Source organism: Cyprinodon tularosa, unplaced genomic scaffold (genome assembly GCF_016077235.1).
Source record: "Cyprinodon tularosa strain WSP-4 unplaced genomic scaffold, ASM1607723v1 ctg690, whole genome shotgun sequence".
NCBI classification, from domain to species: domain Eukaryota; kingdom Metazoa; phylum Chordata; class Actinopteri; order Cyprinodontiformes; family Cyprinodontidae; genus Cyprinodon; species Cyprinodon tularosa.
Genome location: NW_024039441.1, coordinates 184,887 through 199,731, shown reverse-complemented (window position 1 = coordinate 199,731; position 14,845 = coordinate 184,887). Strand labels below are relative to the sequence as shown.

The 14,845-nt window shown below is 38.8% G+C and overlaps 1 protein-coding gene across 1 annotated transcript in view; it reads right to left on the bottom strand.

Moving 5' to 3' along the window:
• Positions 1 to 127: 127 nt before the first annotated feature.
• LOC119771845 (transmembrane protein 163-like) overlaps positions 128 to 14,845 on the bottom strand; it is an 80,310-nt gene continuing 65,592 nt past the window's right edge. The window contains exons 7-9 of the mRNA XM_038268024.1: positions 5,233 to 5,344; positions 2,087 to 2,228; positions 128 to 1,963 (exon numbers count right to left, since the gene is read on the bottom strand). Coding sequence (XP_038123952.1) covers positions 1,903 to 1,963; positions 2,087 to 2,228; positions 5,233 to 5,344 — 315 coding nt within the window. The 3' untranslated portion in view covers positions 128 to 1,902. The remainder of the gene's footprint in view (positions 1,964 to 2,086; positions 2,229 to 5,232; positions 5,345 to 14,845) is intronic.

Here is a 14,845-nt window from a genome sequence, read left to right as displayed (position 1 = left end):
ATATATATATATATATATATATATATATATATATATATATATATATATATATATATATATATATATATATATATATATATATATATATATATATGTAATATCTTTTTATTGATGATTTTTTTGTTTAACTGCATTTATAATTTATATTTGGCCCCCTCTAGTCTTACATCCTTCAATAAAATCCAGTAACACCAGTTACCTTCAGAATCCATCGGCGTATAGAACAGACCCACATTACATTACCCTAACTGCATCTCTCCACCTTTGAGTTTATGGTGAGTTCATTCCATAATTTTGTACCCTGGTAGTTTGGGACATTCTATAAACCATACCATGCAGGAGCACCATTATGTAATGGGGTAATTTTTAATCTGCTTATGTTTAAACAAATTAGTTTAGACAAGCTTAACACTTTTCTATTGCAAATATGTAATATGAACTGAGCTTCTTAATAGATTTCCTAATTACTATCAGTTGTGGGGAAATGTTAAAGTATTCCACAAAAGTTCTTTTAAAACACCCTTTGTAGCCATTAGTGAAGCACAGCTTGCTTTAGAGAACATCAAAACGTTTGTTTCCAGTTTATTTACCTTAGAGGAAAAATGTCTACAAACAATGATTTTTCTGTACGGCTTTTTGACATAAACAGCTGTCTTAAATTTTTTTCTTTCACTCAAAAACTCTAAATCAGACCATCTGCTTATTATTAAGGTTAATTTAATATACTGTCTTTTGTAAAAAGAAGAATAGCCAAAACATTCACATATCCAAAGACTTTTTGTAAATACATGTGGTTCTAAAACGCATTTAATCAGGGATGATTACAAATCTATATACCACACTTCAATGTTTTTTCTTTAGAGAAAGGCATATCCATCTCTGCCTACTTCACAATTATACACTGTGTTTATCACATAAACTTTACATCTATACTTTGAAATGTATTTGTTGTAACATGACAACATAAGAAAAAAAATCTATATGTGTTTTCAAAGCCCATTAACTGTGATTAACTGTAAGCAGAAGCCAACAAGTAATATAGCTGGTTCAGTAATCTGTGCTTTATTATATTACAAAGAGCATTACATCTAGATGTACAAAATACCTAAACATTGGCAGAATCTCCTTCTCCATTTTAGGGCAAATATTTGTGCTTGACAAATCCTCCCATCAAAATTTAGAAACCTAACAGAATTCCTCATGTCTTCAGAAGTTATAGCATCAACTTCTTAATGTCTTACATTAATACATTTAAAAAAAGGCTTATTTCAATGCAATTCCTCCATTTAATATTTAAAAATGCTATTCACCATCAGGTCATTTAAAAAGATTAATAAGTTAATAAATTGGTGGGTTGCCTGGTGCCTGAATATGAGGAAAATTAAATATATATATTTTTAAAAGCCCATTGAATGTCTTCTTTAATGAGATACACGGATAAACCCACCTTTCTCCTATTCCCATTTATCAACAACATAAAAATCAGAATTTGTGAATTTTTTTTTAGCCAAATCAATGTCCAAAAAACTTATTGAACATTTGTTTATGATCTTGGCTCTTCCTCATCCAGGGTGTCATTTATAACTTGGTGCAATTAGGAGCTATACAAGAAAAAACTTGACTCAGCTGAAATGCTGTTCAACAATGTCTCCATCTCCCAAGGTCTCTCAGACTTGAATAACTGAATATTTGAATGTACTATGTACAGTTTTTTTTTTTTTTATAGTAAAAGTGTATGTTCACATATACGTATGTATTGGAGATGTTTGCTGTATCAGTGAATGGACAAGCTTTCTGTGGATGTTAGAGTGTACGGAAGATGACAGAGAAGAGGGCAAGAGGCACCCAGGTCTGTGAGGATGGGTGTCTCTAATCCAGGATTCTGGTTAGCATTGGACTCTTTCATTCAAAACGTTCGTAGTTCCTTGTCTGCCGGACCCGTGGTACCATGTCTCTCAAGAGCCTGTGCAAAAAGACAAAAATGCACTCAAAATGAGAAGATAGTATAATTACTTAGAGGCAATTTAAGCTAAGGAATAAACTCAACAAGAAACTGAACAATAAATGTTAAATAAAAATCTCCTACTTGACTCCATAGGCCAGAATGATGAATCCGATTAAAACTCCAATGGTGCCATCCAGAAACCAGACATTAGCATGATGTTTGAAGACTTCAGCACTGATAAGAATTGAGAATCCCATGACAGCGCCAACCAAAGAGTTAAACCCTAAAACACACAAGGAGTTCAGTATAAATGGGAATGTTGGTTCATTTTTATAAACATGTATCTAAATAATTGCAAGTAAAAAAATTCAGTGACCAACCAGAGGTGTACATTTACATAATGGTTTAACGAGTGTCATGTGAATTTTGGCATTTTCCTGGTTCAAAAAACTTTGAATTCATTTTGGATGTCCCCAAATTAACAGTGTCAAAATTATAAATCCACCGGACTAACTTTCTTTTTCAAACCATGGTTGGAGTTCTGGATATTTTCATTAATAATGTTCATCTACATCTGGCTGTTTGTCCAAGATTTACTGAAATTGTTGTGTTTTTGTGTTGCTCTCTGTTGTCCCATTATGCCAGTTTCCTTTCCACTACCCCCCTTCTCTTTACTTCTATCCACACCTGCTCCCTATCAGCTGATTAGCCCACTCTTAGTTCTGTCCCCCATATACACCTCCAGTCTGTTCCTCATTGCTGGTTTCTCGTCATCGCTTTGCTTCATGTGTATGTTTTCCCCTGACGTCTCCTGGTTTTTCCTGCAATTTTCCTTGGATTTTTGCTTCTGTTACCTTCTTCATTAATTAAATCTACAATAACTCATCTCTGCCTCCTCGTCTCTGCATTTGGCTCCTGACAAAGGTGCTCTGGATTATAAAGCACACTCTTGTTTTGGGAAAAAATATAAGGCTTTTTAATGTGTCTGATAGAGCAGAAAATTTGATATTTGTAACATTAATAAAAATCCACAGTAAATGTTTACAAAACTGGGAAATAGATCTGTATCTGAATCAAGTTCTCTACTAAAATTATTTTATTCAACAAAGCTAAAATTACAAAGTTCATTAAATGTCAAACATTTATCTGCAGAAGTGCAACTATACATACATGGTGACTTAGTAAATCAGACATGCTGTATGTGCATGTGGAAGATAAAAAAATGTTAATGAAAGTCCTTTTTTTGCAATCACATTCTGTATTTTTACTCTGTATGATGTATGATTTTCTAAATATATTTACATGTGCCCTAGTGTTGAAGCTAGCTCAGTGGGTTATTGTCTTGCCTGCAGTAAGACTATACAGGTGCTGGTCATAAAATTAGAATATCATGAAAAAGTAGATTGATTTCAGTAATTCCATTTAAAAAGTGAAACTTGTATATTATATTCATACATTACATACAAACTCATATATTTCAGATGTTTATTTTGTTTAATTTTGATGATTACAAATGACAACAAATGAAAATCTCAAATTCATCATATCAGAAAATTAGAATATTACTGAAGACCAATAAAAACAAAGGATTTATAGAAATGTTGGCCAACTGAAAAGTATGAACATGAAAAGTATGAGCATGTACAGCACTCAGTATTTAGTTGGGCCTCCTTTGGCCTGTATTACTGCAGCAATGCGGCGTGGCATGGAGTCGATCAGTCTGTGGCACTGCTCAGGTGTTATGATAGCCCAGGTTGCTCTAATAGTGGCTTTTAGCTCTTCTGAATTGTTGGGTCTGGTGTATTGCATCTTCTTCTTCACAATACCCCATAGATTTTCTATGGGGTTAAGGTCAGGAGAGTTTGCTGGCCAATTAAGAACAGGGATACCATGGTCCTTCAACCAGGTACTGGTAGCTTTGGCACTGTGTGCAGGTGCCAAGTCCTGTTGGAAAATGAAATCTGCATCTCCAAAAAGTTGGTCAGCTGCAGGAAGCATGAAGTGCTCTAAAACTTCCTGGTATGTGGCTGCGTTGACCCTGGACCTCAGAAAACACAATGGACCAACACCAGCAGATGACATGGCACCCCAAACCATCACTGACTGTGGAAACTTTACACTGGACTTCAAGCAACGTGGATGAAGTGCCTCTCTTCTTTTCCTCCAGACTCTGGGACCTTGATTTCCAAAGGAAATGCAAAATTTACTTTCATCAGAGAACATGACTTTGGACCACTCACCAGCAGTCCAGTCCTGTTTCTCTTTAGCCCAGGCAAGACGCTTCTGACGCTGTCTGTGGTTCAAGAGTGGCTTGACACAAGGAATGCGACAGCAGAAACCCATGTCTTTCATACGTCTGTGTGTGGTGGTTCTTGAAGCACTCACTCCAGCTGCAGTCCACTCTTTGTGAATCTCCCCCACATTTTTGAATGGGTTTTGTTTCACAATCCTCTCCAGGGTGCGGTTATCTCTCTTGCTTGTACACTTTTTTCGACCACATCTTTTCCTTCCCTTCGCCTCTCTATTAATGTGCTTGGACACTGAGCTCTGTGAACAGCCAGCCTCTTTAGCGATGACCTTTTGTGTCTTGCCCTCCTTGTGCAAGGTGTCGATGGTCGTCTTTTGGACAACTGTCAAGTCAGCAGTCTTCCCCATGATTGTGTAGCCTATAGAACTAGACTGAAAGACAATTTAAAGGCTTTTGCAGGTGGTTTGAGTTAATTAGCTGATTAGAGTGAGGCACCAGGGGCCATCAATTTTGAACCTTTTCACAATATTCTAATTTTCTGATATGATGAATTTGAGATTTTCATTTGTTGTCATTTGTAATCATCAAAATTAAACAAAATAAACATCTGAAATATATGAGTTTGTATGTAATGTATGAATATAATATACAAGTTTCACTTTTTAAATGGAATTACTGAAATCAATCTACTTTTTCATGATATTCTAATTTTATGACCAGCACCTGTAGTCTTGTGGGAAATAAACCCATGCTCACAGAACAGCAACCTCAGGCTTATTGGATTGATGCCCCTGCAAGTTAGAGAGTGAGACCTGGGGACAGCAGAGCGTACAGTAGCATTTCTTTTGGTGTTGCAATTTTCTTCGGCGCTGCATGTCTTTATGAGCAGGTGGTAAACTCTCTCTGTGTTTAAAATGTTGTTTATATTTTAGTTTTGTTCATTTCCATGTGTCCTACGATAATAAATCATCTTTGATCAATTTACTCATTTAAAGGTTGGTTTGTCTCTGTTTTTTATAAGAGTATGCAGACTTCCTACCGTCTGTGGTAAGTGCCCGACTGGTCAGCTTTTTTCCCAACATGAACTTGGCCACAGCCAGCACAGCACAACTGAGACCACTCACTATGGACACGCTGTAGAGGAAGTCATCCTGAGGACAGGCACACAAACAGAAAAAAACATATGAAATTGATTGTTTGTGCAAAATTATGCTTAAAAAAACATGATCTGTGTGGGATGAAGTCAAAGGGAAAACAAGATCTTAAAATTAAAAGTGGACAGTTATTGTACGTGCAAGTATTTCAGAATTCAGTGTACCTCTCGATTTGGTGCATCAACCAATTTATAAAAGCCTATTTTTTTCCTCACTGTAAGTTTCTCAGCAGAGACCCTACTTTGACCTCTAAGTGTTGAGCTCTCCAATTAATTTGGCTTGCATCAGCGTTAATAAACAGAAATCAGAAGGATGTGAGAAAAGTCACAGATTGTTTTTACCAGACCGTGATTTTAAGTTAAACCCTCAAGGTTTACAAGAGCCAATTATGGATGTATATTACTGATGATGAACTTTATATTTAAATATATATTTCAACCATCACTGTCAGGATAGTTCAATGAGACTATTGCAGTGCTGGGGCAGCAAAATATCTAACAAAGAGAGCCAAGTCTAGTATATCTGAACTGGACTTTGTTTACCAAGAACAAACACATGCCAGCTGCTCAAGTTGGATATTTTGGATCCCCTGGTTCTGTCCCTTCCTGATTCCTTTCATCAATTTCCTCTGCATTGTATTTCTTAACTACATTAATTTCTTCGACAGTTAGCTTTACAGTAGCCTCCTTCGCCTGTAGGGATGGGAATCAAAAACCGGTTCCTGTTCAGAACCAGTTCTGTGTGTTACAATTTCATGGCACCGTTTGGCAGCTCGCTTAATGATTCTCTTCTCGATTCCAGGCAGCACCAGATCCTAGCACTGGGCAGCAAGACTAACGTCACGTCTTTTACGCAAGTTACACACGTGGCATTCAATAATCAAGTATGACGTGACCAGGCGTAAGTCTAGAAAAGCAAAACACAAAAAAATGACGTCCCATCTTGTAAAGCGATAGAAAGTTTGGCTTCATTTTAAGGTAGACAAAGATGGCAACAAGTTGCTTTGCAGTCATTTCAAAGTGACAATTACATCCGCGGGAGGAAATTCATCCAACATGCAGAAACACCTGCGCACAGAACATGGCATACATTTTAACGAATGCTGTGTTTTTGATGCTTCTGGACAGAAGCTAAAGTTACGACCAGCATGGAAGGCAACTCTGGTAGTAAGTAGCTAGTTTTATATCACTGGCTTTGCTTAATGTGGTTCCTAGTAAATCATATGCCATTTCTGGAAATAAACCAATTTTCTTCCTCTCTTTGGGGTTATTAAACATGCTACGAAGTTGCTTCGCAGTTCAGGGAGCGAGAGAAAGGTGACGCTATTTAAATCAGGGGGAGATGAGTTTATTTCCCGAAATTGTACAGTAATGCTTTTTCATTAAACAGATGCCTTCTCCATTAGATTTAGATGACTGTGAGGTGACGGTTAGCCTGGTTGGCTCAGAGGCTGGCAGCTCCTGTTCACTGCCCTCTGCTTTTGCCAAGGCAGGCAGAAATACTGTAGAATGTCCCAGGCGAAGGTAGACGAATGTCACAGTGCACTTTACAAGTTCATTGTTTCACAGAATCGATAAGAGACTCAATAAGGAATCGAATCGTTTCACAGAATCGATAAGGGAATCAGAATCATGAAAATCTTATCAATTCCCAACCCTATTCACCTCTGATCAGTGCACTTCTTTCTATCATTCTTCCTTCCTCTAACCTCAGTCTTAGAGTTCCCTCTCCTTGAGAATTTCATTTTCATTTGTGATGTGTGAGCCAAAATCCAATGTATTATTTCAGGATTTCTTCGGATGAAGTGTTTCTGCTGGCTCCCTCCTGACAAGACCTACAGCAGCACTGGGGCGGTTCGCAGCCAACTGTGAAGCGGCCAGGAGGCGAATCAGGTCCAGACATGGGCAATGTGGAGTCAACAAGTCATCTCCATGTCATGTATTTAATCTACCCAGCCAATTAACCAGGTGAGTCCATTCTGCACAGGTTAATTCACGGTGAAGATTGGACTCACCTGCTTCAGTGGCTGGGTAGAACAAATACATGACATGGAGATGACTTGTTGACTCCACATTGCCCATGTCTGATCAGGTCCCCCAAGTCTGAGGCCATATTTCTTAACCGGAAAATGGTGGCTTGTCCGCTTCAGGTTGGAGGAGAGTTCCTGCCTCAATTGGAGGGGTTTAAGCATCTTGGGGTCCTGTTCATGACTGAGGGGAGAATAGAATGGGAGATCGATACACGGATAGGTGCAACTCCTATTATAATCCAGACACTGCACTGGTCTGTCATGACGAAGAGAGAGCTGAGCAAAAAAGGCAAAGCTCTTGATTTACTGGTCGGTCTACATTCCAGCCCTTATCTTTGGTCATGAAATCTGGATCATGAACAAAAGAAGAAGATCTTGGAAGCTGTTGAAATTAGCCCTCTCCACAGGGTGGCTGTGCACTCACTTAGAGATAAGGTGAGGAACTTGTTCATTGAGCAGGGTCTCGGTGTACAGCTACTTCTCTTCAACATTGAAAGCAGTGAGCTGAGGTGTCTCAGACATCTGTTTTTGGATGTCACCTGGGCGCCTCCATCGGGAGGTGTTCCTGGCACGTTCCACTGAGAGGATGACCCAGAGGATGACCCAGAAAACACTGGAGGGACTATAGCTCTCCTCAGCTGGCCTGGTAATTTCTCTTGCTTCCCCCAGCAGAGCTAGAAGAGGTGTCTACAGAGAGGGAAGTCTGGAAGTCTCTACTGAGACTACTGCCTCCGCTACCTGGACCAGGATGAAGTGGGACACTGGTTGCGTATGACTTTTTAATCTCCAATGTCACACAGAGCTCTTCATATAGAGGTTTAAGATGAGGTAAACAGATTCATTGTTCTCTCTATGTTCTGACTGTCAAGTGGCTGAAGTCGTTTCCTGGGAACATATCCTAAGGAGAAGCCCCTCGGGCAGATTAAAAACTCTGTGGAGGAAAGTTATATCCCTTCTGGCTTTGGGATCTCCCAAATTGAACTTAACAACATGAGCAGCAGATAGCATATCTTGGTTGTTCTGACATTTATTTACAATTCAATCTAGAAATCTCCACTATTAGAAGCTCTATTGCAGAATTCCTAATTGTTTACCACTAGGAGGGATGCACACATTATAATAGCTTCATGACTTCTCTGTTTCTCTCTACTCGACTCAGATGTACTCTTGGCTCCTTGTTTAATCAGGTACAAGAGACAGAAAGACAGACAGAGCTACACAAGAGAACGTGATGGGAATCAGGATTGCTAAATTTTCATTCGCCTCTGTCCATGCACTGTGCTTTTACAGCCAAAGGCAGAAACATTTTACATTTATATCACTTTATAGCTTTCCTATTTAGGCTGTTCATCTTCCATGTGAGAGGGGTTTTATTTCAATCACCTGAAGGTGCAAAACATCTTTCACTGTTAGTTAAGATATATTGCACACACATAGACACACTTAAAGGAAAACAAAACAACTCTGTAAATCACATCTGGTGGAGTAAATCGCTTGCGACTGCATTTTAATAGACACCAGTAAAAAGGATGTTTCTGACAAAAGAAAACTAAAAGGTTATGACATAGAGAGGGGGATTATGAATAGCAGAACACAAGATTCTAGGACACAGATGAGGTTGGCTCATAGGGATAAGATATTACACTGCTACTACTTAGATGAGAACAACAAAACAGAAGCTGGATAAATTTCAAAGAGATAAGCTTTATACTAAAACATCTACATATTCAACTAAGGCATGAATCGTGACACAGATTTTTCTTTCTCGCTATTCTGAATACACCATAAATATCTTCTGTTAATGGATCATGTTAGAAAACACATTGATAAAAACGACAGGGGATTAAAAGAACTGGCAGAAGCTGACAAAACAAGTGAGGTGGTGGAGGTGAGAACCAGAGTGTCAAAGAGACAGATAGTGGTAATAGGCTTTTGATGGTGTTAGAAAGATCCCACTGGGAACTAACAAGCACACGGTCTGTATTAACATAATGGCATGAAAGCAATAAACAGTCTGTAGAGTAGATGCTGACCTTAACCTGCTCCCTCCCTTCTCCTGACTTAATTCCATTTACCATCAGAGATTTTTTTGTGGTTTCAATAAGATTACTCCTTTCTTTAAATGCCACATCCACCTAAATGTCAACTAGTCCACAGTTTTTGCCAATTTGTGGTTAAGAATATCTGTCGAACTAAAGGTCATCTTCTTAAAGTTAGACAAGACCCCTCTGTAAAGTGAAACAATTTCAGGAAGCATATAAAGTATCATCTTGTTTAATGAATAGTTAGTCATCATTTAAATTATTGTGAGAATTTATTGATAGATGATTTTATTTAAGAAATATATATTCTTATTGGAGATGCTGTAATCTGATCCAATGCCAGTGCTTTGGATCACCTCAACTCAAGTCATACAGTTCCTAACAAAACTGTCAATACCTGCTGTTGGTTTACAAATCAACAGATGTTGCTATTTTGATCTATATTATTTATAAAATAGATATATTCATTTAATAAATATAGGTTTTCCCAAGAATTTTTTTTTTCATTGACAATATGACAATATAAACTTTTTTGGTAGTGACCAGTTTGTCCTCCCAATTTGTCAAGTTAATCACTATTCTTCTAGAATGGCACAGAAAGGACATTGGAACTTGAAACAATCTTTTCAATTGAAAATATTTGAATCTTGGGCAGATTCCTGAATAAAAAAAGGAAGCCAAAAAAATCTGTTTATCGAGAATGTAAAAACATTTCAAATTTCATTTGAATTTGGATTATAAGCCACTGAGTATTCAGCTTTCTCTGCAGATTACTTTTGATTTTTCTGTCCTCAATATCTTTTTAAGAGAGGCCCCTAATTTAAACAAACTAATCTTTTTCCCAAAGACAGGAATCAGTTCGATATAAAGCTAGATATATGATTACAGTGAAGACTTTACAGTTTATGATAGTAAATAGAGTTGTCACTGTTTTTTATCAGATTAGGATGGATATTAACTTATTTTTAATAGCATTGATGTTTCTTTATATAAAACATTGTAATGAATCAGCGTTAAACTGAAGAATTTCTTAACATTAAAGCTATTGAAAGAAATATGTCTTTGATCAATGACTTTCTAAGAAATTTTAGCATGTATCTAAGGGTAAACAACGAACAACAATTTTCAAGCAATAAAAATATCCTCCATTAAAGAAAAAAAACAACATGAAAATATTTGAGCAGAAGACTAATGCCAGCTCTATGTGTTTTAAAAAGCTATGAGAAGATACTACCTTTTTCTATTTCAAAAAGGGAAACTGTGATGTAAACATTTAAAATAGTAAAAACAAATAATTTCTTAAAGAAATCTCTTTGATTTTCCTGAATCTTTTACTTTTGCTGTTTGAGAGTAACCATTCCAGACAAACCTGGAATGGTTACTCTCAACCCACAGACAAGCTACACTCACCGGCCACTTTATTAGGTACCCCATGCTAGTAACGGGTTGGACCCCCTTTTGCCTTCAGAACTGCCTCAATTCTTCGTGGCATAGATTCAACAAGGTGCTGGAAGCATTCCTCAGGGAGTTTGGTCCATATTGACATGATGGCATCACACAGTTGCCGCAGATTTGTCGGCTGCACATCCATGATGCGAATCTCCCGTTCCACCACATCCCAAAGATGCTCTATTGGATTGAGATCTGGTGACTGTGGAGGCCATTTGAGTACAGTGAACTCATTGTCATGTTCAAGAAACCAGTCTGAGATGATTCCAGCTTTATGACATGGCGCATTATCCTGCTGAAAGTAGCCATCAGAAGTTGGGTACATTGTGGTCATAAAGGGATGGACATGGTCAGCAACAATACTCAGGTAGGCTGTGGCGTTGCAACGATGCTCAATTGGTACCAAGGGGCCCAAAGAGTGCCATGAAAATATTCCCCACACCATGACACCACCACCACCAGCCTGAACCGTTGATACAAGGCAGGATGGATCCATGCTTTCATGTTGTAGACGCCAAATTCTGACCCTACCATCCGAATGCCGCAGCCAGTGTTGGGAAAGTTCTCTTTCTACGTGAACTAGTTCAAAGTTCAGTTCACACATTTTAAAATGAACTAGTTCAGTTCATCGTTCACAATTCCAAAAAACGAACTAGTTCATAGTTCTTTTTTTTTTTTTTCATATATTGCTCAATTACACCATAGCCTACTGTAGAACCACAGACAGCAATTATTTTATCAGTTGTAACACTGAAACTGTGCGTCAGATTTCATCTTCATATCCAGTTTTGAATCCTTATCCAACCAGGGTTTACATTAGCATTGAGGGGACAGCATTTCCCCATTGTTGCTTTAATGCTTTGTTGCTGTCCATTCACTTCACACTAGTAGCAGCTGCAGCTTTCACCCCTACAGTATATTCTCAAAAACATCAGGAAAAATGTGCTGCTTGAATGGTCTTTTTTATGAGTAATTATTAAAAGAAAAATAGGAAAGTAGTCTTTAAGGTGCAAATGTTTTTTTTTTATTTTAATAATTTTTTCCATTTGAAATTCCATTTCAATACATACTAAAAAGGAATCCTGGAAAATTATACCAGGCAGGTTTAACAAACAAGTTACATGGATAGTAAAACCCTCAAGAACAGGGGTCTTCTTTTCCAGACCAAGGACCCCCAAACTGATGGCGAGATGGAGCGGGGACCCCCTATTTATATATATTGTATGAAATTGTGTCCTATAGTCACTCTATTACAGATGGAGTAATGTAAAGAAATTAATTTCTCCCTGGGATTATTAAAGTTTTTCTGATTCTGATTCCTGGTTGATGGGACAGGTGTTGTGAAGGAAACGATGCCCAGCTTGAAAGAGCTCCTGTGTGTCGCTGAATGTGTGCATTGATGACTGAAAGACATCTTCTGCCTCCATTTATCTGTTTACTACAGTGTGTTGATTTCATGTTAATGAGTATTTAAAGACATTTCAATTAGTGGGGGGAAAAAATGCAGGGGGGGAATATAAAAATATCAACTAACCATGCAGACGCTCATGCAGTACCTCCGTAGACCCCCTAGGGGTCGCGGATCCCCTGTTGAAGACCTCTGCTCAAGAAGACTTTACTAACACAAACTGAGGGACCAGGCTGAGGTAGGAATTTAAGGTTACTGAAGTGCGGATTTTTTTACTGAAAGCCGGCGGGCAAACTTGTTGCCATCATCCTCACCGACCACCTGGTCATAAACCTGTTTTAAGTCGCCTCCATGCTGCTGTGGCTTCCACGCTGCATTTTGTTTTGATGACGCACGTGGCTGTAGGCTACGACGCTGGTAGCTGCTGTTGCCAGATTGGGTGTTTTTCCCGCTAAATATTAAGGCCTGTTTACGGTGTGATTTAGCCGGGGTTTCGCCTGGAGGGCTTTATAGAAATCTGGCAACCTATTGAACGGAGTTGAACTGAGAGAGCGTGCCGTTCACAGACACCAGAATGAACGAGTTCACAATAACGTTCATCAGGCAATAATGCAGTACGTTCAGTTCACGTTCGCCCAAAATATGAACGAGTTCATGAACTTTCGTTCAATGAACGCGTTCAGGCACAACACTGGCCGCAGCAGAAATCGAGACTCATCAGACCAATCTTCTATTGTCCAATTTCGATGAGCTTGTGCAAATTGTAGCCTCAGTTTCCTGTTCTTAGCTGAAAGGAGTGGCACCCGGTGTGGTCTTCTGCTGCTGTAGCCCATCTGCCTCAAAGTTCGACGTACTGTGCGTTCAGAGATGCTCTTCTGCCCACCTTGGTTGTAACGGGTGGTTATTTGAGTCACTGTTGCCCTTCTATCAGCTCGAACCAGTCTGGCCATTCTCCTCTGACCTCTGGCATCAACAAGGCATTTCCGCCCACAGAACTGCCGCTCACTGGATGTTTTTTCTTTTTCCAACAATTCTCTGTAAACCCTAGAGATGGTTGTGCGTGAAAATCCCAGTAGATCAGCAGTTTCTGAAATACTCAGAGCAGCCCTTCTGGCACCAACAATCATGCCACGTTCAAAGTCACTCAAATCACCTTTCTTCCCCATACTGATGCTCGGTTTGAACTCCAGGAGATTGTCTTGACCACGTCTACATGCCTAAATGCACTGAGTTGCCGCCATGTGATTGGCTGCTTAGAAATTAAGTGTTAACGAGCAGTTGGACAGGTGTACCTAATAAAGTGGCTGGTGAGTGTATATTGATTATTAGCCACCTTCAGTCTGTAACCTATTTTGTGTTTTAAAACAGTCACCTTTTTGCAGCTTTATCTTACTGCAGTGGCTAACCTTTAATGCCATCTTTGCAGAGAAAAAAAACAATTTGTACTTCTAATGATTCAGCTCCATTTGCCTGCACCATTCCTGTTTGCCTCTGCTCCTCTCTGCGCTGCAGTTGTTTGTGTCATTGTTTACCCCTGCACCTCCCCTGCCTGCATCCTAATCATGCCCTTATTCATCCTAACTGTAATTCTGACTTTACATTCTGCTCTCTGGCTGGCAAAAGCTGCCAGGTTATCGGAAGTAAATATCCTTTGTTACCGCTCTGCCTGGGTGTCTGATCTGGATCATGCTTTGCCTCCTGGATTTCCCTGTTCTCCCTTGCCCTCATTGGATAATCTCCTAGCATCTGATCTCAGGACTTCACCTTGCTTCTACCCCCTGAATACCGTTTTCTGCCTTCTTTTCTGGATTTGTCGGTCTAAATCTGCCTCCCTATGTTCAACTTTGTTTTTGTTCCCGGACAACCAATTCTAGCCTCCCGGATCCTTTCAAATGATTCTGCCTCCACTGCTACAACCATGTTTCCTTTTTCCCTTTTATCTGCATTTGTCCTGGGTTTGTTGATCTGAAGAATAACTCCTCTGTGCTTTGTCATTGGAGTGTCAGGATAAAACTCCATTGTTCTACCAAGGGGTCTCTCTCCCTTCCTGTCAAGCTCTTAGTACAATCACCCTGTTATCACCTGCCTGAAGGATTGAGGAACAAAAATTAAGTTTCCCTGATTTCCAACAGACCCTGAGAAGGTTAGTGCCCTTATTACAAAACAAAGTATCATCTTTAAATTCCTGCCCAATCTTACTCTTTTTCTTAAGAATTTCCTGACTCTGCTGCTGGTGCTTTCCTGCCAGTTTCCAGGTTAAATTCTGAATACATTTTTTAAACCGCACTGTTGTATCTGGCTGAACTTTCAGGTCCTCCGATCCACTGTTGTATATTTGTTGTTGGAGATGTACTGTATAAATTTCACTTGAAAGTGTTACATTTATTGTTTATGTATGCGCATTTATAAGGTGTCTTAGATTACATTGATGTACATTTATAGTTATTTGTTCTGTCACTTTTTGGTCATTCATATTTTCTCTATCTACAATGCATTTAATGATTAGTTGCAAATACAACTAACTTCTCTCTGTTTTTCTCTTAAAAAGAGTATGCCTGACATTTTTTCCC